This window comes from Dryobates pubescens, chromosome 7 (genome assembly GCF_014839835.1).
Source record: "Dryobates pubescens isolate bDryPub1 chromosome 7, bDryPub1.pri, whole genome shotgun sequence".
Lineage (NCBI taxonomy): Eukaryota > Metazoa > Chordata > Aves > Piciformes > Picidae > Dryobates > Dryobates pubescens.
Window position 1 is genome coordinate 43,341,044 of NC_071618.1, and position 25,333 is coordinate 43,366,376.

Here is a 25,333-nt window from a genome sequence, read left to right on the forward strand (position 1 = left end):
ATATCATAGTACCAGGAGTTGGAAACATTGGCATTTAATTAAACAGCTGATTGACAATCTCTGCTGCCCTCCCTTATGCTTCATAAGTGACACAGTCATTTCCATGCAGCCCACTAGGTGGCATTTGTTACTTAGATGTCTGTGTCCACTCCACCCTGGGCCCTGGGATTGCAGTTCTCTTCAGGATGGTTTTAAATTGCCACTTTGATTTAATTGGCAAAAAACTAATCAATGGCTCTTAGGGCAGTACAAGCATTCTGATGTGATGATGCTATATGACTTCATTCTCTCTTTATTTGGCAGTCTCAAGCTGTGCCAGGGGAGGTTTAGGCTGGATGTTAGGAAGAAGTTCTTCCCAGCAAGAGAGATTGGCCATTGGAATGTGCTGCCCAGAGAAGTGGTGGAGTCACCATCCCTGGAAGTGTTTTAAGAGGGGACTGGATGAGGCACTTGGTGCCATGGTTTAGTTGACTAGATGGTGTTGGGTGATAGGTTGGACTTGGATGATCTCAAAGCTCTTTTCCACCCTGGTCAATTCTGTATTGCTACTGTGTGGCAAACCCCAGCATTTATATCCAATAGCATTGAAATGGCAGAGATCTCAAAAGCTGTATTTCTACAGGTATCAGACATTCAGGCAAGAACAGCACTGCTTATGTGGTCCCCTCCATCCAGTGACACCGGAGAAGATGCTGACAAGAGTCATGTGCCAGATGCTTATACTTATGAAGTGATGATTTCCAACACTGGAAAAGATGGGAAGTACAAAACTGTATACATGTAGGTAGCCATTGTTGTGATTGAACTGCTGTTGCATTGAATTCTGTGGCATTAAACCTCATTCCAAATCTGCCTTTTATCCAGATGTGTCTGTGCTGACAGGTTGGACTTGATGATCTTTGAGGTCTCTTCCAGCCTTGGTGATTCTCTGCTTCTGTGGTTCTGCAATTGCCAGTTTAGTGCAGCATCTCTTTTGCAACAGACTGCCTGGGTGTGGGTTTTTTTCCAGTAGAATTGCTTCTGGATTGTTCCTGAGGTCTCTACCATCAGCTGGAATTTACAGACCTTGTTCTTGGGTGTTAGGAGCATGTTTTAACATCACTTAGTGGTGTTCCAACCACATGCTCTAGAAACTGTGTGTTCTCAACTACTGAGATATACAAGGAGTGATAAATACAAATAGTATCTTTAGTCAGTTACTTCAGCATGTGTTTTTCCTCCCAGCAAGGCTCTCTCTCTCTTTCCTGCAAATGCTGTTGGTAAGACTCAGTTTTAAGATGTGAAATAAAGCCAGCAGGTTTCACACACAACTCAACTCTAGCAGCAGCAAACCAACCAGCACTCTTCAGTTGTTTCATTCCTTATGCAATGGGTTTCAATCTTTTTTTGCTTTTCCTTTTTTTTTTCCCCAACTTGGAGAAATGTGACAGAAAATTTGCCATCAAGGGTGTGAAGCACTTCAGTAATATAAATGTCTGTATTTAACCTTCTGTGGATTTCTTAGAAGCAATTCATGAATCACAAGTTGGATATCACTGTCCTGGAAGCTTAGAGGAAAGGGAATGAGCCTTGCTAGCATAGGCTAATGTCAGGGAAAGCAGACTGACACATGTGTGGTGGGTTGAAATTTCCCCCCAACATTAACTTTTCAGCCAGGCCAACTCAGTTAGAAGCAAATGAAGGTGGATTTACAAGCAAAATCTACACTCTACACTGGAATGCAATGCATAGGTACAAAATACACAGGAGTTACAGTATTACACAGAGATTTACAATTAGCAAACAACACAGGAAAAAACCCTGGTCAAATAAAACAGAGAGGCTGCTCCACTGCCTCCCCCCAAACCTCCCAGACCCCCCTGTACCAAGAGAAAGAATGGAGCTGAGGGAAAGCAGTGTTTGTCTTATCTCAAGGCAAGCCAGAAACAGCACATTATCTCTGGCTGAAGCAAAACAGCCAGGATCAGAAGAGAAGAGAGAAGGATTGAGAATGGAAATGAAATGTGAAGAATTGTTATGATACAGCTTCTCTTATCCCAGACTTTCATCCACTGAATTTGTTTGGGACAATCTTTTGTTTTCCTTTTTACACCCAGTAGTGATTGATTTCTGCTTTTCTGCTCAAACTCTGCAGCTGAATTTTCAAAGCATAGCCTAAAACCACCACAATACAGCATGGATGTGCCTCTTGTTTGTTTGTTTGTTTGTTTGTTTCCTGGGCTCTGAAAAGTAGGTATATGCAGTCATTTACAGTTTCAGTTAATACTTTTTTACAAGGCTCAACTGAGATTCCCAAGGCCTCAGTAGTTGAGGAGTTTTGTGTAATAAGGTAAATGTCTATGGATGATCTGACTGAGTACAGAGGGAAATAATTAATAAGAAACCCAAAACTGCCAGGGCAAAACAACAGAAATTAAATCTCAGAAGGCTCTACATTTCAAAGATAAATGCAATTTCATCTACTGTATTTAGCAACAGAGAAGGGCCAGGAGGATGAGCAGAGGGCTGCAGCACCTCTCCTGTGAGGACAGACTGAAGGAGTTGGGGCTGTTCAGTCTGGAGAAGAGAAGGCTCCAAGGTGACCTCATTGTGGCCTTCCAGGATCTGAAGGGGGCTACAAGAAGGCTGGGGAGGGACTTCTCAGGATCTCAGGTAGTGATAGGACTGGGGGGAATGGAATGAAGCTGGAGGTGGGGAGATTCAGGCTGGAGGTGAGGAGGAAGTTCTTCCCCAGGAGAGTGGTGAAGCCCTGGACTGGGTTGTCCAGGGAGGTGGTTGAGGCCCCATCCCTGGAGGTGTTTAAGCCCAGGCTGGATGAGGCTGTGGCCAGCCTGATCTAGTGTGGGGTGTCCCTGCCCATGGCAGGGGGGTTGGAACTGGCTGATCCTTGTGGTCCCTTCCAACCCTGAGTGATTCTATGAAACTGTCAGTGAATCTGTTTCTTAGGAGGTGGGTGAGGTGGATGGATTAGGTGTATTTGTATCAATGTATGGGATTCTGAAACACTCTCCTAAACCAAATCATTTCTCTTTCTAGTGGAGAAGAGAATAAAGTTACTGTAAATGATCTCAGGCCAGCAACTGATTACCATGCAAAGTGAGTATCTGTACTCATTACATCCTGTGGACATGTTTTGAAAGGTTCACTGAATCTGTGTGTTTCCACAACTCTTCAGAGATTCTTTACCACATCTCACCCTGCTTTCAGTAAGAAATGAGCATTTGTTTGGCTTAGCAGACCACTCAGTCCATTTTGGCAGAGGTTGGGCTCTTCTCCCAGGCAACCAGCACCAGAACAAGAGGACACAGTCTCAGGCTGTGCCAGGGGAGGTTTAGGCTGGAGGTTAGGAGGAAGTTCTACACATAGCGAGTGATTGCCCATTGGAATGGGCTACCCGGGGAGGTGGTGGAGTCACCATCACTGGAGGTGTTCAGGAGGAGACTTGGTGGGGTGCTTGGTGCCATGGGTTAGTTGGTTGGGTGGTGTTGGATGATAGGTTGGACACGATGATCTTGAAGGTCTCTTCCAACCTGGTTCGGTCCTGGTCTGGTCTGGTCTGGTCTGGTCTAGTCTAGTCTAGTCTAGTCTAGTCTAGTCTAGTCTAGTCTAGTCTAGTCTATTCTATTTTGGAAAACCAGGAAATTTTCATGCCCACATCCAACATCTGTGCTCTTTACTTCCAATGTCAGGCCAGAATAGTGACATTTCTCTGTCCTTTGAGCCAGGCACAGATGCTGCTTGCTTTCTCTGTTTCCCAGAGGCAACAGAGGGAGGTACCTTGCACAGGAACACACTCAGTTCTGGCCACCTGAAGGTCAAGTCATGTTGCTTTCACTTTGCTCCAGCAGACTAGGGCTCTGACCCTGTATGCCTTACTAAATATTCTCCTAGCTCAGTGTAATTCTATACTCTTCTAGCAGAATTTGCTGCTTTGGTATTTCCTGCTGAAGATCATAGGGTTGGAAAGATGTAGTTAGATATTCTTCCCTTCTTTGTCATGTGTTGGAGGGCAGTTCTGTTCCTTGGTTTTAGAATACCAGAGGCAGTCAGTAGGAAGCACAAGGAGCAGAAGTGTGTCTTGAGTAAGGATCCAGCTGAGAAACATTGTGCCGGTTCTGGGCCCCTCAGTTTGAGAAGGATATTGAGATAGTTGAATGTGTCCAGAGAAGGGCAGCAAGGATGGTGAGATGTCTCAAGCATATGCCCTATGAGGAGAAGCTGAGGGAGCTGGGGTTCCTTAGCCTGGAGAACAGGAGGCTCAGGGGAAATCTTACTGCTCTCTACAACTACCTGAAGGGAGGTTGTAGCTAGGTGGGGGTTGGTCTCTTCTCCCAGGCAACCAGCACCAGAATAAGAGGACACAGGGGAAGTTTAGGCTGGAGGTGAGGAGAAAGTTCCTCACAGGAAGAGTTATTGGCCATTGGAATGTGCTGCCCAGGGGGGTGGTGGAGTCACCATCTATTTCCCAACCAAAGTACAGCAAATAACTGACAGATCTGAGATGTAATTGGGAGACTGAAGCTGACTGATGGGAATGGTGTACTGCCAAAGTAAAGGACTCTCTTCCTTTTGCATCACTTCTGTTGTCTGAGATAGAAAAGCTGGGTAATTCTTTGTAACAGTGGTATTGTAATCATGAAGCAGCAAGGCAGCGACTTCATTCTGCATGCTCACTTGTGTTGGGAAACTATACACACAGATTGTTTTTTTGAAGCAAAGTGTTACTGGCTCTTTTCTTGTAGGGTCCAAGTAGAGTGCAACTGTGTGAAGGGGAGCCCTTCAGAAGCAGAGAGCTTTACCACAGCAAGCTGTGAACCTGATCCTCCGAATTTGCCCAGGATAACCAATCGGACCAAAAATTCTCTCACTCTGCAGTGGAAGGTAATGGTGCAGAACTGGTGTGGGTTTGTCAGTGAAGTGCTAGCTCATTGACAAAAGGTGTCCTGTTTCTGACATACTCACTTCAGTCACAGTTCTGTGGCTGGGAGTACATGTACTGGGTTAAATGTGGGCTTCAGTGAAAAAGAGAAGCATTCCAGAAAGGCAAGGAGAAGGAGCCCTTGTAGATAAAGTTATTGAGCTGAGGTGAGAGACAGTGGTTCAGCTCCTGACTCCCAGTGTACTGTGGAACCTATTCCTTTCTCAGTTGCTGGACATAGCCTTGTCAGTGCAAAGCAAAAGAAGTGGTCTGGAAAGACTGAGATTTGAGCAAGCCTTTGGTCTAGCTACCCAGAATTTCCCCTCCCAGCACTAACTTTATGTGCCAGACCAACTCAGTTAGAAGAAACTGAAGCTGTATTCACAAGCCAAAACTCCACTCTACACTGGAATGCAAGGAATATGTGCAAAATATACAGGAGTTACAATATTATACAGCTATTCACAACTAGCAAATAACACAGAAAACCTCCTGGTCAAAAAAAAGACCAGGAAGGCTGCTCCACTGCCCCTTCCCCCCCACCCCAAACCTCCCAGATCCCCCTGTACCAAGAGAGAGGGAAGCTGAGAGAAAGCAGTGTTAGTCTTGTCTCAAGGCCAGCCAGAAGCAGCACTTTATCTCTGGGTGAAGCAAAAGAGGAGACTGGAGAGGAGAGGAGACTGGAGAGGAGAGGAGACTGGAGAGGAGAGGAGACAGGAGACTGGAGAGGAGACAGGAGACTGGAGAGGAGACAGGAGACTGGAGAGGAGACAGGAGACTGGAGAGGAGAGGAGACAGGAGACTGGAGAGGAGACAGGAGACTGGAGAGGAGACAGGAGAGGAGAGGAGACAGGAGACTGGAGAGGAGAGGAATGAAATGGAAGTGAAATGTGAAGAATTGTTATGATACAGCTTCTCTTATCCCAGACATTTAGCCAATGAATTTGTTGAGAACCATCTTTTGTTTTCCTTTTTACACCCAATAGTGATTTATTTATGCTTTCCTACTTCTCTGCTCAAAATCTGCAGCTGATTTTAAAGGCATGGCCTAAAACTACCACAACACTGTATTACACTGCTGCCAGGATACATTTGCTAGGTCTAAATTTAAAAGCCAACACCCTAACCATTATGCAAGCATGAATTGGACTAGGAAAAGTGAAAAAAAATCAGAGAAGAGGGCCACTGTTTGCCCTCTGCTGGTCTTGCCATGCTTTGACCTGTGTAAGCATATTTTTTTTCCCTTAAGTGTTCTTGTATCTAATTTTCTTCCTTTCCTGTTGCAGGCATCTTGTGACAATGGTTCTAAAATCCACAGTTACCTTTTGGAATGGGATGAAGTAAGCAAGCTCTTCTCTTTTCCTTGCAGTTTTGTGGCCTTCTAAAGAGCAGTGTGGCGTGACTGTGCACACCACACTGTGTGAAACTTGTGTCTTCCATCTAGAGGCATGTTACAAATGTGTAATCACTTAAGCAATTATGAAGCTATTACTATTGCTGGATTCTTTCTTGGGCAATATAAAACAATAGGATATTAATTAGATGATGATGCCACTCTCAGTTGTGCCTTTTTCACCTCTAGTCCAATACTTGAAGCTGACACTGGAGGATCATTTTTCTTTAATGGTCTTTCTTGTGTACAACCTTAGTGGATCTAGTGTCTTGCAGTCCCTGCCTGGAGATCTGTTCTGAGAAGGCAGAGCTGCAGAAGCTTCATGGCTTTTTCCTTTCTGAGAAATAGAAAGGAAGGGGAAAAGCCTCTAGTTCAATAGATACATAAAGTTTCAGAAGTAGTTCTTCACAGGAGGAGGGATTGGCCATTGGAATGTGCTGCCCAGGGAGGTGGTGGAGTCACCATCACTGGAGGTGTTTAGGAAGAGACTGGATGGGGCACTTGGTGCCATGGTTTAGTTGATTAGATGGTGGTGGGTGATAGGTTGGACTTGATGATCAAAAAGGCCTCTTCCAACCTGGTTACTTCTGCTCTGCTCTACTCTACTCTACTCTTCTGCTCTATTTTTCTCTACTCTTCTCTACTCTTCTCTACTCTTCTTTACTCTTCTCTATTCTACTCTTCTGCTCTATTCTACTCTGTTCTGCTCTATTCTACTCTACTCTTCTCTACTCTTCTCTATTCTACTCTTCTCTACTCTTCTGCTCTGTTCTACTCTGTTCTACTCTTCTCTACTCTTCTGCTCTATTCTATTCTGCTCTTCTCTGCCCTACTCTGCTCTTCTCTGCCCTACTCTGCTCTTCTCTGCCCTACTCTGCTCTTCTCTGCCCTACTCTGCTCTTCTCTACCCTACTCTGCTCTTCTCTGCCCTACTCCGCTCTTCTCTGCCCTACTCTGCTCTTCTCTACCCTACTCCGCTCTTCTCTACCCTACTCCGCTCTTCTCTACCCTACTCCACTCTTCTCTACCCTACTCCGCTCTTCTCTACCCTACTCTACTCTTCTCTACCCTACTCTACCCTACTCTACTCTCCTCTACTGCCTCACTGTGGGAGATTCTTGAGTTATGTCTCATTTCCAAAAAGAATGTAGTTTACTTCATGTTTTTTGATGGATGCCTATATAGCAGGGTGAATAATGTGACTGACTTATTCCTTTGTAGGGAAAAGGAAATGGAGAGTTTTGCCAGTGTTATTACGGCCAACAGAAGCAGTATAGGATTACTAAACTATCACCAGCAATGGGATACACCTTTAGGCTAGCAGCCAAAAATGACGTGGGAATGAGGTAAATGTTACTGTTCTGTGGTAACTGTGGAATGCATGTGCATGTGTATGCTTGTTTAGGAAAAACAGGGTGGCTTTTGAACAAGTCTTTTGTCCAGCTGGGCTGAAATACAGTGTGGAACACAAAATTGTTCTGTTGGAAGGAATTTACCATTGTATCATCTAATCCAACTGCACAGTTCATTCACAGCCTGGGACTGGGTTATCAAGTTTGCAGATTACCAGTGTACTGTGAACCACTGGACCTTGCTTGAGCAAGGGGAGGTTGGACAAGATGACCTCCAGAGATCCCTTCCAGTCTCAGCTGTTCAGTGATTCCCAGCATAATGCATTTTGTCCAGGCATGCTATGGCTCCATACTACAACCACTGTGTCTTGTGCAGGCTTACACTTCCCACCTGCTCCCCAAAGCAGAGAGTGCAGCTACTTCTGCCAGACTTGGCCCCATTTTCTCAGCAGCCTGCTCAGAAATTTCTAGATGGTGCCCCTAGAAGAGGGAGCATGAGCATGACACAAACCACCTGGCTGCTCTCAGCTCAGCTCAGCTCAGGCTGTGCTGCTTTTTGAGCGTTAGTCCTGTAGACCTATGCTGACCACTGAAGTTGCTGCCCTGGAGACATGTCCCACTGCACATACTTCAAATACCATTTTTGGACTAGGCACTGCATTGTAGAGACTCACACATCCAGTGCAACTGTGGCTTTTGTGTTTGGTGTACACTTGTGCAAAATTCTGGGGATCCTGCTGAAAGTCAAGTGGCTCAGCCAAAGGGACAGAATTGAATAGCTCAATGCTTCAGTGCTTGTGCTGCTGCTGGGCTGGCCAGAGGGCCCTCTGCTCCCCTTGGTTCCAGGAAGGCTGATATGGTGCTGGAAAAAAGTAGCTCCTGAAGCTGGTGTAGCAATTTCCCAGGGCTTAGCAGCCCTCCTTAAATTTAAAGTTTTAGCAGTGACAGTATAAAGAGGTGCCAGTAGCTTCTGGAGCAGGAAGTAAGCCTGGCAGAACTCCCACTGCCTGTAGTGTGCTCTTTGCCATGTCCTGTTGTGGTGGGATGAAGTTTCCCCCCAGCATTAACTTCCAGCCGGAGCAGCTCAGTTAGAAGCAGATGAAGCTGTATTTACAAGCCAAAACTCCACTCCACACTGGAATGCAATGAATGGGTACAACATATACAGGAGGTACAAGGTTATACAGAGATTTACAATTAGCAAACAACACAGAAAAGCCCCCTGGTCAAATAAAACAGGGAAGCTGCTCCACTGCCTCCCCCCCAAACCTCCCAGACCCCCCTGCACCGAGAGAGAGAGAGGAGGTGAGAGAAAGCAGTGTTAGGCTTATCTCAGGGCCAGCCAGAAACAGCTCATTATCTCCCAGGCAAAGCAAAACAGCCAAGATCAGAAGAGAGAAAAGGAATGAAATGGAAGGGAAATGTGAAGAATTGTTGTGATACAGCTGCTCTTATCCCAGACATTTATCCAGTGTATTTGTTTAGGACAATCTTTTGTTCTCCTTTTTACACCCAGTAGTGATTGATTTCTCTTTTTCTACTTTCCTCTTGAAATCTGCAGCTAAATTTTCAAGGCACAGCCTAAAACCACCACACCTATTTCTTAAACACATCCTTTTCTCTAAGGTGGCTGTTACTCTCCTCCCAAGCAGTGGGCAGAATATGACATTCCCATATCACTGAATTCTTCTGACACTCTGGAGCTTATGAGGAATGCTTAGGGTGTGTTGTTCTTATTTGATTGCTGCTTTTCAGGGGCTACAGAGCACCAGACTTCATTCTGAATTTTTGTGTGAATGATGTTTGACTTCAGTGGAGGATGTCATTAAGAGCTGGAGAGAAAACCAAACCAAAGCAGTCACACATAATTGATGGTTTCACAAGTTTTGCTTGCACTGCTGGGCTTGGAAATGCTTCTTGGTCTTCAGGGAAAGTGATAAACCTGGCTGATAGACTACCAGAGGTCATCATCTCTAGAGCAGACTGCTGTTGGCCATGCTGCCTGGTAGCACTTGGACCTTGAGACCCTGTGTGGCATAGGAACAGGTCTAATCTAGCCACAAGCCTGAAATGGCCATTTCACAATTGTGTGTTTTTAATTCAGTGTCTGAAATATTAAGGCTGGGGTCTTCATAGCCTGAAACAGAGGATGTGTGTTGTGTTTCCTTCAGCTGGCTCAAGGAGGTGCTTGAGGCGACGACAGCTTGGACAACATTGCCAAGACAGTGTAAAGGGCAGGGAGCCAGACCTGGTCTTACAGTTAATTCATGCTGGGCAGAAGAAATCTTCTGCAGACTACTAAGTGTCCAGAGAAGGGCAATAAGGCTGGGGAGAGGTCTCAAGCACAAGCCCTATGAGGAGAGGCTGAGGGAGCTGGGGTTGTGTAGCCTGGAGAAGAGGAGGCTCAGGGGAGACCTCATTGCTCTCTACACCTCCCTGAAGGGAGGTTGTAGCCAGGTGGGGGTTGGTCTCTTCTCCCAGGCAACCAGCACCAGAACAAGAGGACACAGTCTCAAGCTGTGCCAGGGGAAGTTTAGGCTGGAGGTGAGGTGACAGTTCTTCCCAGCAAGAGAGATTGGCCATTGGTATGTGCTGCCCAGGGAGGTGGTGGAGTCACTGTCCCTGGAGCTGTTCAAAGAGGGCTTGGACGTGGCACTTGGTGCCATGGTTTAGTAGTCCTGAGGTGTTGGGTGCTAGGTTGGACTTGCTGACCTCTGAGGTCTTTTCCAACCTGATTGATTCTCTGATTCTGTGATTCACAGTGTATTTGAAGCACCTGATTGCTGGCTGGGAAGCAAACCTTTTGGTTTGGTTTGGTTTTGCCTTCTCATCTATGCTTTATTTTCCTTTTGAATGGGAAGGAGGCTGTGGTACTAGTACATGAGTGTATGTAAGCATGTATTGGTTTAGAACAATGACTTAATGTGCAAAAGCAAAACATTCTGGTTAGCAAAGCATTGTGATGATACTAGACAAAGGCATCTTTCCATTAGGAGCATGTCAGCTTTGCTCAGCTGTTTTGTTACTGCCAGACTCGTGTGCAAGCCAAGTCGTCTGCGTGTACCAGCTTGTGCACAGTCCAGCACACTGACATAGCTGTCTTTAGTAAATACTCTGTTTTTCTAGCTACTAATTATTGTGTCTAGTTAGTTTACATACTGTCTGTTTTAAACAGTGGTTTTAGTGAAGAAGTCCTGTATCATACCTCAGGCACTGCCCCAACCGCACCAGCAAGTCCTTTGCTGATTAATGCTGGAGTTACTTGGTTATCCCTACAGTGGACAAAACCCTCAGGAACACCATCAGATGAAGGAATCTCATACATATTGGAGATGGAGGATGAGAACTCAGTAAGTTCAGAATGATTTCTTCTCAACAAGAAGAGTGGCTGTAATGTGTGTGTTTGATACCTCATTAAGTGTGTCAGTGCTGACTTTTGTCAGACCATTCTCCAAGGCCCTGTGTTTCCTGAAGTTAATCTGATGCCTTGGCATTGCTGTGACCAAGCCATGTAGCTTTCTCCTTCTTGTGACAGTAATTGTTATCACTGTTACTAAGCTTCAGTGCTGCAAGGACTTCTGAATTACTTTTAGCTTTGTGAATCTGCATGTGAAAGTTAAGCCTTGTGTGGTGGCTTGAAGTTTCCCCCCCCAGTGTTAACTTTAGCCAGGCTAAAACTACCACAGCTTACAAAGAACTGGGTCAAAGTAATTTTATCATGGAGGGTGATCCCTCTAGATGTCACAGCAACACTCTGGAGGAGTTAGGTATCACTTCTGTTGACACTGTGTATGTTTGTCTGTACTGTCCTTTCCTCCTCTTCTGGTTGGAGAATGGTTGATTCATTTCCCCCTTTCCAAGAAAGGAAAGTCCTGTCCTGCCAGTGAAAGTCACACTTCCTGTTTTGTCAGAGGAGCATAACAGTTATGGCCTGGAAAAGTGATTGACTTGTATGGTGTTCTGTGATGTGCTCTGGTCTGCAATCATGTTTCATGCTGCAGGGATATGGTTTCAAGCCAAAATACGACGGTGAGGATCTGACCTACACGGTGAAGAATTTGAGGCGCAGTACGAAGTACAAATTTAGGGTAAGATTGATTAGTTCTTTTGTAACATCTATTCATCAGCTTGCAATGGACTCAGCAGTGGGGAAGGCCTTTTTAAGAGAAAGCTACATGGGAGGCCAGCTTCTTACAGTTTCAGAATCTTAAAAGTATCAACTGAACTCCGGTTTCATTCGTTAAGTAGCTCTGCAAAAGGAATAAGAACCTCTGCAAGGGCATAACATGAGCCAGCAGTGTGCCCAGGTGGCCAAGAAGGCCAAGGGCATCCTGGCCTGCATCAGGAAGAGTGTGGCCAGCAGGAGCAGGGAAGTCATTGTGCCCTGTGCTCAGCACTGGTTAGGCCACACCTTGAGTCCTGTGTCCAGTTCTGGGCCCCTCAGTTTAGGAAAGATGTTGAGTTGCTGGAAGGTGTCCAGAGAAGGGCAACAAAGCTGGGGAGGGGTCTGGAGCACAGCCCTGTGAGGAGAGGCTGAGGGAGCTGGGGTTGCTTAGCCTGGAGAAGAGGACGCTCAGGGGTGACCTCATTGCCCTCTACAACTACCTTAAAGGTGGTTGTAGCCAGGTGGGGGTTGGTCTCTTCTCCCAGCCAACCAGCACCAGACAAGAAGACACAGTCTCAAGCTGCACCAGGGGAAGGTTAGGCTGGAGGTGAGGAGAAAGTTCCTCACAAGAAGAGAGATTTGCCATTGGAATGTGCTGCCCAGGGAGGTGGTGGAGTCACCATCCCTGGAGGTGTTCAAGAGGGGATTGGATATGGCACCTGGTGCCATGGTCTAGTAGGCATGAGGTCTTGGGTGACAGGTTGGACTTGATGATCTTTGAGGTCTTTTCCAACCTTATTGATTCTATGATTCTATGAATGTGCTGTCCAGGGAGGTGGTGGAGTCACCATCATTGGAGGTGTTCAGGGGGAGACTTGATGGGGTGCTAAGTGCCATGATTAGATGGTGTTGGGTGATGGGTTGGACACGATGAGCTTGAAGGTCTCTTCCAACCTGGTTTATTCTATTCTATTCTACATCTTGGCCATACATGTGACTGGTAAGTCTCTAGTTAACTTAAACATCCTAAGCTTCTCATTAGAATAAAAATAAATCAATGTTTACACTGTGGGTTTGGGTTTGTTTTTTTAACCAAAGCAGTAAACAGAAGTCTCTGTTCACTCATTTGCAGGACATAAAGGAGAAACAAATGTTGTGTTAATCAGGTCTTTATTATACAAAGGAAAAGACTTAATTAGTGGTAATATTCCTTAAGGCTTTTGAAAGAAGCTTTATAACCATTGGAAACCTTATTGTAAGACATAAATGCTTAGTGTGCCTGTTTCACTTCATTGGTAAGGGCACAGGGACAAGTAGGTGATTGTTAATCTGGTAAAATCTATTGGGAGCCTTAGTGTCTGAGAGACGTGTTAGCTCACTTTCCTTTCTCAGTGTGCTAACATTACTGCTGTCAGTTTGGTTCTCCTCACTTCTAAAACAAATATAAAAGCCTAAAAACCTTTTTCTAAGTGTTTTAGTGGTTTGCTAGGAGCAAGCCAGAGAAGGGCCAGGAGGATGAGCAGAGGGCTGCAGCACCTCTCCTGTGAGGACAGACTGAAGGAGTTGGGGCTGTTCAGTCTGGAGAAGAGAAGGCTCCCAGGTGACCTCATTGTGGCTTTCCAGGAGCTGAAGGGGGCTACAAGAAGGCTGGGGAGGGACTGCTCAGGATCTCAGGGAGTGCTAGGACTAGGGGGAATGGAATGAAGCTGGAGGTGGGGAGATTGAGGCTGGAGGTGAGGAGGAAGTTCTTCCCCAGGAGAGTGGTGAAGCCCTGGACTGGGTTGTCCAGGGAGGTGGTTGAGGCCCCATCCCTAGAGGTGTTTAAGCCCAGGCTGGATGAGGCTCTGGCCAGGCTGATCTAGTGTGGGGTGTCCCTGCCCATGGCAGGGGGCTTGGAACTAGCTGATCCTTGTGGTCCTTTCCAACCCTGACTGGTACTATGATACTAAGCCAGAATATGTAGATTAACTGCAGACAATAGAAAGTAGAGAATGCAGCAATTTGTTTTCCTAGAATCATAAAGGAATTGTTTAGTTGATTAGATGGTGTTGGGTGATAGGTTGGACTTGATGATCTCAAAGGTCTTTTCCAACCTGGTTAATTCTATTCCGTTCTATTCTATTCTATTCTATTCTATTCTATTCTATTCTATTCTATTCTATTCTATTCCATTCTATTCTATTCTATTCTATTCCATTCCATTCTATTCCATTCCATTCCATTCCATTCCATTCCATTCCATTCTATTCTCTCCTATCTATCCTATTCTATTCTATGCTATTCTATGATCTTGAAGGTCTCTTCCAACATGATCTATTCCATTCTATTCTATTCCATTCCATTCCATTCCATTCCATTCTATTCTAATTAGATTTTACCACTAACAATGACTAGCATACCACCAGCCAGTGTGTTTGTTCTGTTCATAATACTGGTTTTTTATATCTTTACAGGTCATTGCCTATAACTCAGAAGGGAAAAGCAGTCCAAGTGAAACAGTAGAATACATTACTTGTCCTGATAAGCCTGGAGTACCTTCAAAACCCACTGTGAAAGGAAAAGTTCATGCACAGAGTTTTAAAATCACCTGGGGTAAGATTGTTGCCCAGCTCTATTTAGAGTCTCTCCCCTGTGTTTTATATCTATTATATATATATAATATCTCTATATAATATAGATATATTCATATATATTGGATTTATTTTGAGCACAAGCCCTGTGAGGAGAGGCTGAGGGAGCTGGGGTTGTTTACCTGGAGAAGAGGAGGTTCAGGGGAGACTTTCTTGCTCTCTACAACTCCCTGAAGGGAGGCTGTAGCCAGGTGGGGGTTGGTCTCTTCTCCCAGCCAACCAGCACCAGAACAAGAGGACACAGTCTCAAGCTGTGCCAGGGGAGGTTTAGGCTGGAGGTGAGGAGAAAGTTCTTCCCAGCAAGAGAGATTGGCCATTGGGATGTGCTGCCCAGGGAGGTGGTGGAGTCACCATCCCTGGAGGTGTTCAAGAGAGGATTGGATGTGGCACTTGGAGCCATGGTTTAGTTACTCATGAGGTGTTGGGTGATAGGTGGTGGAGTCACCATCACTGGAGGTGTTTAGGAAGAGACTTGATGGGGTGCTTGGTGCCATGGTTTGGTTGATTAGATAGTGTTGCATGGTGGGTTGGACTCAATGATCTCAAAGGTCTCTTCCAGCCTGGTTAAGTTCTCTTCTCTCTTCTCTCTTTTCTCTTCTCTCTTCTCTCTTCTCTCTTCTCTTCTCTTCCCTTCTCCCTTCTCCCTTCTCCCTTCTCCTCCCTTCTCCCTTCTCCTCCCTTCTCCCTTCTCCTCCCTTCTCCCTTCTCCTCCCTTCTCCCTTCTCCTCCCTTCTCCCTTCTCCTCCCTTCTCCCTTCTCCTCCCTTCTCCCTTCTCCTCCCTTCTCCCTTCTCCTCCCTTCTCCCTTCTCCTCCCTTCTCCCTTCTCCTCCCTTCTCCCTTCTCCTCCCTTCTCCCTTCTCCTCCCTTCTCCCTTCTCCTCCCTTCTCCCTTCTCCTCCCTTCTCCCTTCTCCTCCCTTCTCCCTTCTCCTCCCTTCTCCCTTCTCCTCCCTTCTCCCTTCTCCTCCCTTCTCCCTTCTCCTCCCTTCTCCCTTCTCCTCCCTTCTCCCTTCTCCTCCCTTCTCCCTTCTCCTTTCCCTTCCCTTCCCTTCCCTCTTATCTCTACATTCTCCCCCAAAGCTGCAGAATTATTTCATTCATCTCCCTTCACTGGAATATTACTGTTTTTTATAGATCCACCAAAAGACAATGGAGGAGCAGCAATAAATACCTATGTTGTGGAGATGTCTGAAGGCTTAAATGGTGAGTATTAGAAGCATGTGTGGGCATTCAGCTGGTTTGTTTCTGCATGTGGGCATTCAGTGGTTTTTCTTCTCTGTGTGTGTGTGTGCCTGTGGAAAGAGTAGAATGTGTGTTGTGATAAGGAAAGTTGTTGAAAGGGAGTGCCTTTAAGAAGAGAGGCATGTTGATGTTTGCATACAGGAGAGGGGTTTTCCCCTCTGGCTTAGAAAGAAGGTGCCACCAGACTGTGTTGAAAGAGGTGCTCAATGTTTTAACTTACTAATGAAGTCTGCTCTGTTTTGGAAATTAGATGACACATTGCATACATTTTAGGGCAAGAAGACAGGGCCACCTAGCTTTGGATGTGTAGCTTTGCTGGGTGAGTGAAATGAAAGTAAACCCAGTGCTCCATTTGTCACAATTAAAGGAGAACAGTGATGCAGCTGGGGTAACTGTTTCTGTTACTTGCTTTTTCTGTCCTTTCATACAACAAGATTTTTAAACTGGTGTCTTGGTCCAGAGAGGGGAAGAGACTCAGTTCTTTTGAATGTTCCTGTGGTATGAAATTAGAGGCACAAATGAGGCCAAAACACCAACAGCCCTTGAGGCTATTTATTAACAGAATAAAGTGGATGGATCAGAAGGAGAGAGAGAAGAGGGAGAGAGAAGTGGAAAGGAATTATATTACCACACCCCCAAGACAGTTTGGGTCTGTGGAGGAAGGCTGCTGCCACTTCAGCGTGGAGGAGATGTCATCCTTGTTGTCTGTGCTGTCCCCTGCTGGAAGAGGGGAGGGAGAGGTCCCAAAGTCCAAGTCCAAGTCCTTCTCTGAGCAGCCTCTTCAGCTCCATGAGTTGCAGCAGAAGGAACTTAGGACACGGAGAGAAGACTCCTCCTGGTCTGCTTCTCCCAAGCTGCATGGTGATGTCTCTGTCCTTTCCTCTCCTGGTATTTTCTTCATGTTTCTTCAGAGCAGTACTGCCCAGGTCTTGTGCTTCTTCTGAGCCAGTAGTTGCTCAGATCTTTTGTACAGTTTTTTAGCTATGAGTCCAGGTGATGAATCCATTGTCCTTTGCACCACCCTCCCTTTCCAGGGTAGCTGATGGGTAGAGATGATCTTGTCTTATGCATATTCCAGAGAGTATTGGTAGCAGTGATATCTGCCCATGATTTCCAGGGCAGCTGCAGTCTGGGGAGCAATCTTTATCCTTTGTTGGGGCACATGTCCTAGAGGGGGAGAATCCCCTCCCTTGCCCTGCTGGCCACACTTCTCTTGCTGCAGCCCAGGATCTGATTGGCTTTCTGGGCTGCAAGTGCACACTGAGAGCTCCTGGTGAGCTTCTCCCCCAGCACCCCCAAGTCTCTCTCCTCAGGGCTGCTTTCCAGCCACTCACTGCCCAGCCTGGATTTGTGCCTGGGATTGCCTCCACCCAGCTGCAGGACCCTGCCCTTGGTCTTGTTGAACCTCCTGAGGCTGGCTTGTGCCCACCTCTCCAGCCTGTCCAGGTCCCTCTGGATGGATCCCTTCCCTCCAGCCTGTCTGCTGCACCACACAGCTTGGTGTCCTCAGCAAACTTGCTGAGGGTGCACTCAATGCCACTGTCCATGGCACCCACAAAGATGTTGACCAAGCCTGGTCCCAGGACTGATCCCTGAGGGACTCCGCTTGTCCCTGGCCTGCACTGGGGCATGGAGCCATTGACAGCCACAGAATGCTAAAGACCACCTGATGTAAGAATCTGGCTGAATAGCAAAGAGTGAAAGCAGTATTTCAGATGGTGCTGGGCCATTCAGGAGTACAGGAGCAAGTTTCATCAGTTACAAGTTAGAGTCTGCAAATTGAATGTTGTGATTAGAAGCTTTCCAGGGAAGATTTTGCTTCTTGTATCTTTCCTGTTTATTTGGTTGTGGTGTTTGAACGTGCTTGCTGGCCCAGTAATAACTGCCTCATTAATAGTACATTTTTTCCTCCTAGTTCATGTGAATACAAACTGAGGAAGGTGCTTCAGCAGGGTTAGGAAGTTTACCTAGGAAACTTCTCTTTAAGAACTGCTTGGATCCTTTTCAGGGAAGCACAAAAGCAAGCCTTCAGTTGTTGTTTGGTTGGTGGGGGTTTCTTATAAGCATTAAGCACATGCTTCTTCAGGGAAGCTGGAATGCCTGCTGTAGCTGTCACTGAAGTGTGGCAATGCACACCTGGGTTCATTGCAGGCTTCTTCCTGTCCTTGCAGGGAACAGATGGGACAGAATATACAGCGGAGCTGCTAGGGAGCACGTGTGTGACCGACTGAGCCCTGGCTGCTCCTATCGCTTACGTGTGTACTGCCTTGGGGAAGGAGGACAGAGCACGGTAAGAGGAGCTCCTATTTCCATGAAATAAAGTTTCTCTCTCTTTAAGACAATCTGCTCCAGTACTTACTAAACAAACACTGCACAGAAGTGCCTAAAAGAAGTAGCCCTAACTGCTACCTCAGAAAAGCTCCAGTGTGGATGTGCAGCATGTCAGGTTTCTGCCCATGCCTTAAAGGAATAGAATCATAGAATCAATAAGGTTGGAAAAGACCTCAAAGATCATCAAGTCCAACCTAGCACCCAAGACCTAATGACTACTGAACCATGGCACCAAGTATCACAGTATCACCAAGGTTGGAAGAGACCTCAAAGATCATCAAGTCCAGACACCTCAGAGATGACATCAAGTGCCACATCCAATCCCCTCTTGAACACCTCCAGGGATGGGGACTCCACCACCTCCCTGGGCAGCATATTCCAATGGCCAATCTCTCCTTCTGGGAAGAAATTCTTCCTAACATCCAGCCTAAACCTCCTCTGGCACAGCTTGAGGCTGTGTCCTCCTTGTTCAGTGCAACAATGCATTTCAAAGGAACTGAAAAGCAGCAGAACTTCCAATCCACGCTTTCTGGAAGCTATGTAGAAAGCAGTTGTGAAGTGAGACTCTAAGCTGTGCCTCTTTTGCACACTAAAAGCCCTGCCAACTTCTTATTTGTTCTGTATCACTGAGGCTAATGAACCCTGCAGTGTTTGTGACTCATTTCTGTCTGTATTCTGAACAGTCAGTGCCATCTGCTGTGTGTTGTTAAGCTGTGTATTTCTGCACACACTTCAAATCAGAGGTGGAAGCCTGTGGCACATGAAGAATTACCAAGGAGTGAAAAAAATGAGATCTCTGGGGGGTTTTGGATCTCTTCTTATTGACACCTTTGCTTTTTGAGAAGGTTTTGCACAAAAACATGCAACCCTTAGCATAAGGAGGAGGCTCAGGGGAGACCTTCTTGCTGCCTACAACTCCCTGAAGGGAGGTTGCAGCCAGGTGGGGGTTGGTCTCTTCTCCCAGGCAGCCAGCACCAGAACAAGAGGACACAGTCTCAAGCTGCACCAGGGGAAGTTTAGGCTGGAGGTGAGGAGAAAGTTCTTCCCAGAAAGAGTTACTGGCCATTGGAATGTGCTGCCCAGGGAGGTGGTGGAGTCCCCATCCCTGGAGGTGTTCAAGAGGGGACTGGACGTGATGCTTGAAGCCATGGTTTAGTTAGTCCTGAGGTGTTGGGTGCTAGGTTGGACTTGATGATCTCTGAGTTCTTTTCCAACCTTCCATGATTCTAAGTTTTAAAAGTGATTAAAATGCAGTTTGATGGGAAAGGTACCAAGGTTGCCTGGAACGAGACATTTCAAGCATGTATCCTGGGTTTGTACTGATCATTATCCGCTGGGTTTCGTTCTGCTCCTTGCATCTGTCCCAAAAGGCGAAAGCAAAAGTTCATATTGCATATTGAGTGGTCACTGTGGAATGCTTTCTGTAGGCATGAGAAACACATGCCAGATCCTTTAGGAATCTTCATGGATTCATGCTTTCTCTAGGCATGAGAAACACATGCCAGATCCTTTAGGAATCTTCATGGATTCATGCTTTCTCTAGGCATGAGAAACACATGCCAGATCCTTTAGGAATCTTCATGTATGTGAAGGTGTAGTTCCAAACCATGGAAGGTCTTGTTTCTGACTCAGATATTTGCCTTCACTTGTGGCTTGTTTTGGCCTAGATGACTTCAGCAATCTGTCTTTCCTTTGTAGGCCTCCGATTCTTTACTGGTACAAACACCAGCAGTGGTTCCTGGTCCATGCCAGCCTCCAAGGCTACAGGGTAGAACAAGAGCAAGAGACATTCAGCTGCGCTGGGGTAATTTCATTGCAACCCTTAGCGAGTGGAAGGGATCCAAGTGTATTATGTCTTAAAACTGAACCAGCTTTGCTTTCTTTCTTCCTTTTCAGGACCACCTCAGGTAGATGGCGGCTCACCCATCACCTGCTATGGTCTGGAAATGTTTCAGGCAGAAACTGATGAACACAGAGAGGTTTACCAAGGCTCTGATGTTGAGTGCACAGTGGGCAGCCTCCTTCCAGGGCGGACGTACAGCTTCCGGCTGCGAGCAGCTAACAAGGCTGGGGTAAGGGGGCAGGCTGAAATGCAATTACTGGCAGTGCCTGCAGTCACTATTAAGGACCTTTAAAAAACAAAAGTAATTTTAAAATGAGGATTTCATAATGTAGAATAATTTGGTTCATGTGGCTTGTTGTTCTGTGTCATAGTATCATAGAATCAGGCAGGGTTGGAAGGGACCACAAGGATCAGCCAGTTCCAACCCCCCCTGCCATGGGCAGGGACACCCCACACTAGATCAGGCTGCCCAGAGCCTCATCCAGCCTGAGCTAAAACACCTCCAGGGACAGGGCCCCAACCACCTCCCTGGACAACCCATTCCAGGGCTTCACCACTCTCATGGGGAAGAACTTCCTCCTCACCTCCAGCCTCCATCTCCCCACCTCCAGCTTCATTCCATTCCCCCTAGTCCTATCACTGCCTGAGATCCTGAGAAGTCCGTCCCCAGCCTTCTTGTAGCCCCCTTCAGATACTGGAAGGCCACAATGAGGTCACCTGGGAGCCTTCTCTTCTCCAGACAGACTGTGGGGATAGTTAAACATCAGTTTATAATAAAGGGGGTTAGGTAAAAGGAGGAGAAATGTCATAGATTCATAGAAAGGTTTGGGTTGGAGGGGACCTTAAAGATCATCTAGTTGTAGCCAGGTGGGGGTTGGTCTCTTCTCCCAGGCAACCAGTACTAGAACAAGAGGACACAGTCTCAAGCTGTGCCAGGGGAGGTTCAGGCTGGATGTTAGGAAGAAATTTTTCCCAGCAAGAGAGATTGGCCATTGGGATGTGCTGCCCAGGGAGGTGGTGGAGTCACCATCCCTGGAGGTGTTTGGGAAGAGCTTGGATGAGGCACTTGGTGCCATGGTTTAGTTGATTAGATGGTGTTGGGTGATAGGTTGGACTTGATGATCTCAAAGGTCATTTCCAACCTGGTTAATTCTACTCTATTCTACTCTACTCTACTCTACCCTATTCTACTCTACTCTACCCTATTCTATTCTACTCTACCCTATTCTACTCTACTCTACTCTACTCTATTCTACTCTACCCTATTCTATTCTACTTTACGCTACTCCATTCTACTCTACTCTATTCTATTCTTCTCTACTCTACCCTATTCTCCTCTCCTCTATTCTACATGTCCCTAGTGTGGTAGGCTGTTACTCTAAGAAGTAGTAGTTGTGTTGAGATGTGGTTGTCTCCACTCCCTCTTTGACAGTTTGGACCTTACTCGGAAAAATGTGACGTGACGACAGCGCCTGGAGCGCCGGAGCAGTGCAGGCCCCCTCAGGTGTCATGCAGATCTGCTGCCTGTGCTCAGGTGTCCTGGGAGGTAAGGATACCACCTTACACCTGTCTCAGCAAGAGCATCTTCTGCATTTTCAAGTTCAACTTTAAAAGCTCAAGACTGTGGTTTAATCCCATTTGAAAAGGTGCCTACCTGGTTATCCAGTACTTGGTGTAGGGAGAATGCTTAAATCATTCATCACAGCATTCTGTGACAGCTGTAACCTGCCAGCCTGCAGGTCCTTGAGATCTTACCTTGGTCTTTTGTTGAAGAGTTTTGCCACAACTGCTGCACTCCATTTCCAACTGATACAGGGCTGTCCTTGGAATGTTATTTCATGTAGTAATCTTTCCTCAGAGCAGTTTAGGCTGGGTGCCTCCTGTTGCTGCCACACTGTCCCAAGTGTCCAGCCCAGTGGGTGGACACAGGAAGCTGTGTATTTCATACCCATAATGTCCTGCACCCTATAAATCCAGCTGCAAAGCCATGCACTTGCTCTTTCTTCCCTCTCTACCCTCATGGGAGATGCTCCCTGTCAGGTAACGCTGGGGGAGTCATCTCAAGGCCTTTTAGGCCTCTCCAGGCCTAATGCCAGGCGGAGAAGGGGGAGGAGCAGGCTCAGACCTGGCCAGCCTGAGGCTAGCCAAGCAAAAGGGGGTGGAAGAGAGAGCCCTGGGGGGGGTTTGGGGTATGCCCCCAGGTGGGGAGATGGGAAGACCTGGGAGGCTTTTTGGGTGTGCTGTAAAGGACTCTATGCTTTGGGTTTCTTTTGTCACTGTGCTTGTAGCTTCTGTACAACACTCACTGCTTTCCCATTTAAACTCTCCATCACTCCTGCAATCCACTTGTGTGATGAGTGCCATTCTTTTGCCCCTCTCAGGGGGCAGGAGAGGATCTGCCTGGCCTCAAACCAGGACACCATAATACAGCCAGGCAATGGTGCATTTGCTGGGTTTGTAAGCTGCAACAATTTGATGTAATGACATTAGTAATGATGCAGCAAAAGCCTCACAGGCTTCTTACAAACCCCTAACAGTTAGGCATCTGATGGGAAAAAATGCAATAGATAAAAATTAAGCTTGTAAAAAGGAAGATTCTGGGAGTACTGATTAAACACAGCTTTTCAGTGGCTTGAGACAGACTGAAGTCCCTGAGTTACAGAACTGTAATGAAGGTAGAGCTGCCTGGAAGGTAGAGTTCCTGCTTTCCACTGGTTCTCCTTAAATGTCTACAAGGCAAAACCTTTTGACAAAATAGAATACATAGAATACATAGAATAAACCAGGTTGGAAGAGACCTTCAAGATCACCACGTCCAACCCATCAACCAATCCAACACCACCCAAACAACTAACCCACGGCACCAAGCACCCCATCAAGTCTCCTCCTGAACACCTCCAGTGATGGTGACTCCACCACCTCCCCAGGCAGCCCATTCCAATGTGCAATCACTCTCTCTGTATAGAACTTTTTCCTAACATCTAGCCTGAACCTCCCCTGGTGCAGCCTGAGACTGTGTCCTCTTGTTCTGGTACTGGCTGCCTGGGAGAAGAGACCAACATCCGTCTGTCTACAACCTCCCTTCAGGTAGTTGTAGAGAGTAATAAGGTCACCCCTGAGTCTCCTCTTCTCCAGGCTAAGCAACCCCAGCTCCCTCAGCCTCTCCTCGTAGGGCTTATGTTCCAAACCCCTCACCAACTTTGTTGCCCTCCTCTGGACTCGTTCCAGCAAGTCAACCTCCTTCCTAAACTGAGGGGCCCAGAACTGGACACAGGACTCGAGGTGCGGCCTAACCAGTGCAGTGTCCAGGGGCAGAATGACCTCCCTGCTCCTGCTGGCCACACTGTTCCTGATGCAGGCCAGGATGCCATTGGCCCTCTTAGCTGCCTGGGCACACTGCAGGCTCATGTTCAGTCTACCGTCAACCAGCACCCCTAGGTCCCTCTCAGCCTGACTGCTCTCAGCCACTCTGACCCCAGCCTGTAGCTCTGCATGGGGTTGCTGTGGCCAATGTGCAGAACCCGGCACTTGGATGTGTTAAATCTCATGCCGTTGGACTCTGCCCATCTGCCCAGCCTGTCGAGGTCCCTCTGCAGAGCCTCTCTACCCTCCAGCAGATCAACTCCTGCCCCCAGCTTGGTGTCGTCAGCAAATTTACTGATGATGGACTCGATGCCCTCGTCCAGATCATCAATAAAGATGTTAAAGAGCATGGGGCCCAGCACTGATCCCTGGGGCACACCACTGGTGCCTGGCTGCCAGCTGGCTGTGGCACCATTCACCACCACTCTCTGGGCTCAGCCCTCCAGCCAGTTCCTAACCCATCGCAGTGTGCTCCCATCCAAGCCATGGGCTGACAGCTTGGCCAGGAGTTTGCTATGGGGAACGGTGTCAAAGGCCTTGCTGAGGTCCAGGTAGACTCCATCCACAGCCTCCCCACATCCACCAGGCAGTCACCTGGGCATAGAAGGAGATCAGGTTGGTCAGGCAGGACCTGCCCTTCCTAAACCCATGCTGGCTGGGCCTGAGCCCTTGGCCATCCTCTAAGTGTTGTGTGATTGCACTCAGGATGACCTGCTCCATAATCTTTCCTGGCACTGAGGTCAGGCTGACAGGCCTGGAATTCCCTGGCTCATCCAACCGGCCCTTCTTCTCACAATGTTCAGATGGGATTCATTTCAGTGTTGTGCTTGAGGTCTGCTTTATAAAATCACAGAGTTAATGAAGATGTCAGCAGACCTCTAGATGTGATTTAGGTCAACCCTCTGTCCAAAGCAGAGAGAACTTCAAATTTAGGCCAGGTTTCTCAGGGCCTCGTTGTCCATTCAAGTTCTACTTACCTCAAAGGATGAAGGTTCTGCAGCCTGGTAAAGCTGTCTCTGGGCAATTTCTCATGCTGGAGATGAGCTCTGGGGGGATGGGAGGGGGTGGGTTTTCTTCTTCTTTTTATCTAGCCAGCATCCCTTAGTGCAAATCATGACTCTTGCCACTCTGCCATCTCCAAGAATTTGGCATCATCTTTTCTGTACTCTCCTATTAAGTAATTTAAGAGCAGCAACAACATCTGCCCCTAGCTTTGATATCAAGTAAGCCTTTCCTTCTGCAGTGTGGTGCACCACCCCTTTGTGGGCCTTCACTGGACAGAATCCACTATTCAATATCTGTCTTGTACTGGGAAGCCCAAGATGGGACACAGTACTGGAGATGCAGCCTCACAAGTGATGAGCAGAGGGGAATCATTACTCCTTTATCCTTTTCACTGCTTTTTTGCTAATACAGCCAGCATATAAGTCACCTTCACCAGACACACACTGATGACTGACATTCAGCTTTCTCACCAGGACACACAGGTTGCTTTTTCATAGAATCACAGAATCAGTCAGGGTTGGAAGGGACCACAAGGATCATCTAGTTCCAACCCCCCTGCCATGGGCAGGGACACCCCACACTACATCAGGCTGCCCAGAGCCTCAGCCAGCCTGGGCTTAAACACCTCCAGGGATGGGGCCTCAACCACCTCCCTGCACAACCCATTCCAGGGCTTCACCACTCTCCTGGGGAAGAACTTCCTCCTCACCTCCAGCCTGAATCCACTTGATAAAGTTGCTCATCGTCCTATCCCAGCTCCAGCACTTGGTGTTTCCCTTTGTCTTGGCTGACCTCCTGAAGTTTGTATCAGATCCTGCTTGTTGAAATTCCACTGGCAGACACACCCTTCAGCATATCAGATATGTTCCCCCAGTTTGTTGCCATTCCTGCACTTGTTCACATGGATTCCCCTGCTTCTGGTAAGGTGAACTCCATTAGATCTACAGCAGCAGCGGTGTGGTATCAGTCAGAAATTACTCCATCTCACTGACAGCTGCACAGCCACCCACAGCTGTTTTCTCATCAAACATGCTGCAAATGAGAGAAGGGAAAAGGGGTCCTTGTCACTCACAGCTCAGGAGCATCAAACTTACCCTTTTTACATGCTGGGTTTATTCAGTTACCTCTCTTCACACAGCCTGACGCTGAAGG

The 25,333-nt window shown here is 47.1% G+C and overlaps 1 protein-coding gene across 1 annotated transcript in view; it reads left to right on the top strand.

Moving 5' to 3' along the window:
- The window catches only part of FNDC3A (fibronectin type III domain containing 3A), a 120,298-nt gene that overhangs the window by 87,878 nt on the left and 7,087 nt on the right, over positions 1–25,333 (top strand). The window contains exons 7-19 of the mRNA XM_054163122.1: positions 623–780; positions 3,037–3,096; positions 4,743–4,881; positions 6,205–6,258; positions 7,533–7,657; positions 10,839–11,013; positions 11,665–11,751; positions 14,222–14,360; positions 15,532–15,600; positions 17,811–17,929; positions 19,669–19,774; positions 19,867–20,042; positions 21,246–21,359. Of these exons, the coding sequence (XP_054019097.1) occupies positions 623–780; positions 3,037–3,096; positions 4,743–4,881; positions 6,205–6,258; positions 7,533–7,657; positions 10,839–11,013; positions 11,665–11,751; positions 14,222–14,360; positions 15,532–15,600; positions 17,811–17,929; positions 19,669–19,774; positions 19,867–20,042; positions 21,246–21,359 (1,521 nt within the window). The remainder of the gene's footprint in view (positions 1–622; positions 781–3,036; positions 3,097–4,742; positions 4,882–6,204; positions 6,259–7,532; positions 7,658–10,838; positions 11,014–11,664; positions 11,752–14,221; positions 14,361–15,531; positions 15,601–17,810; positions 17,930–19,668; positions 19,775–19,866; positions 20,043–21,245; positions 21,360–25,333) is intronic.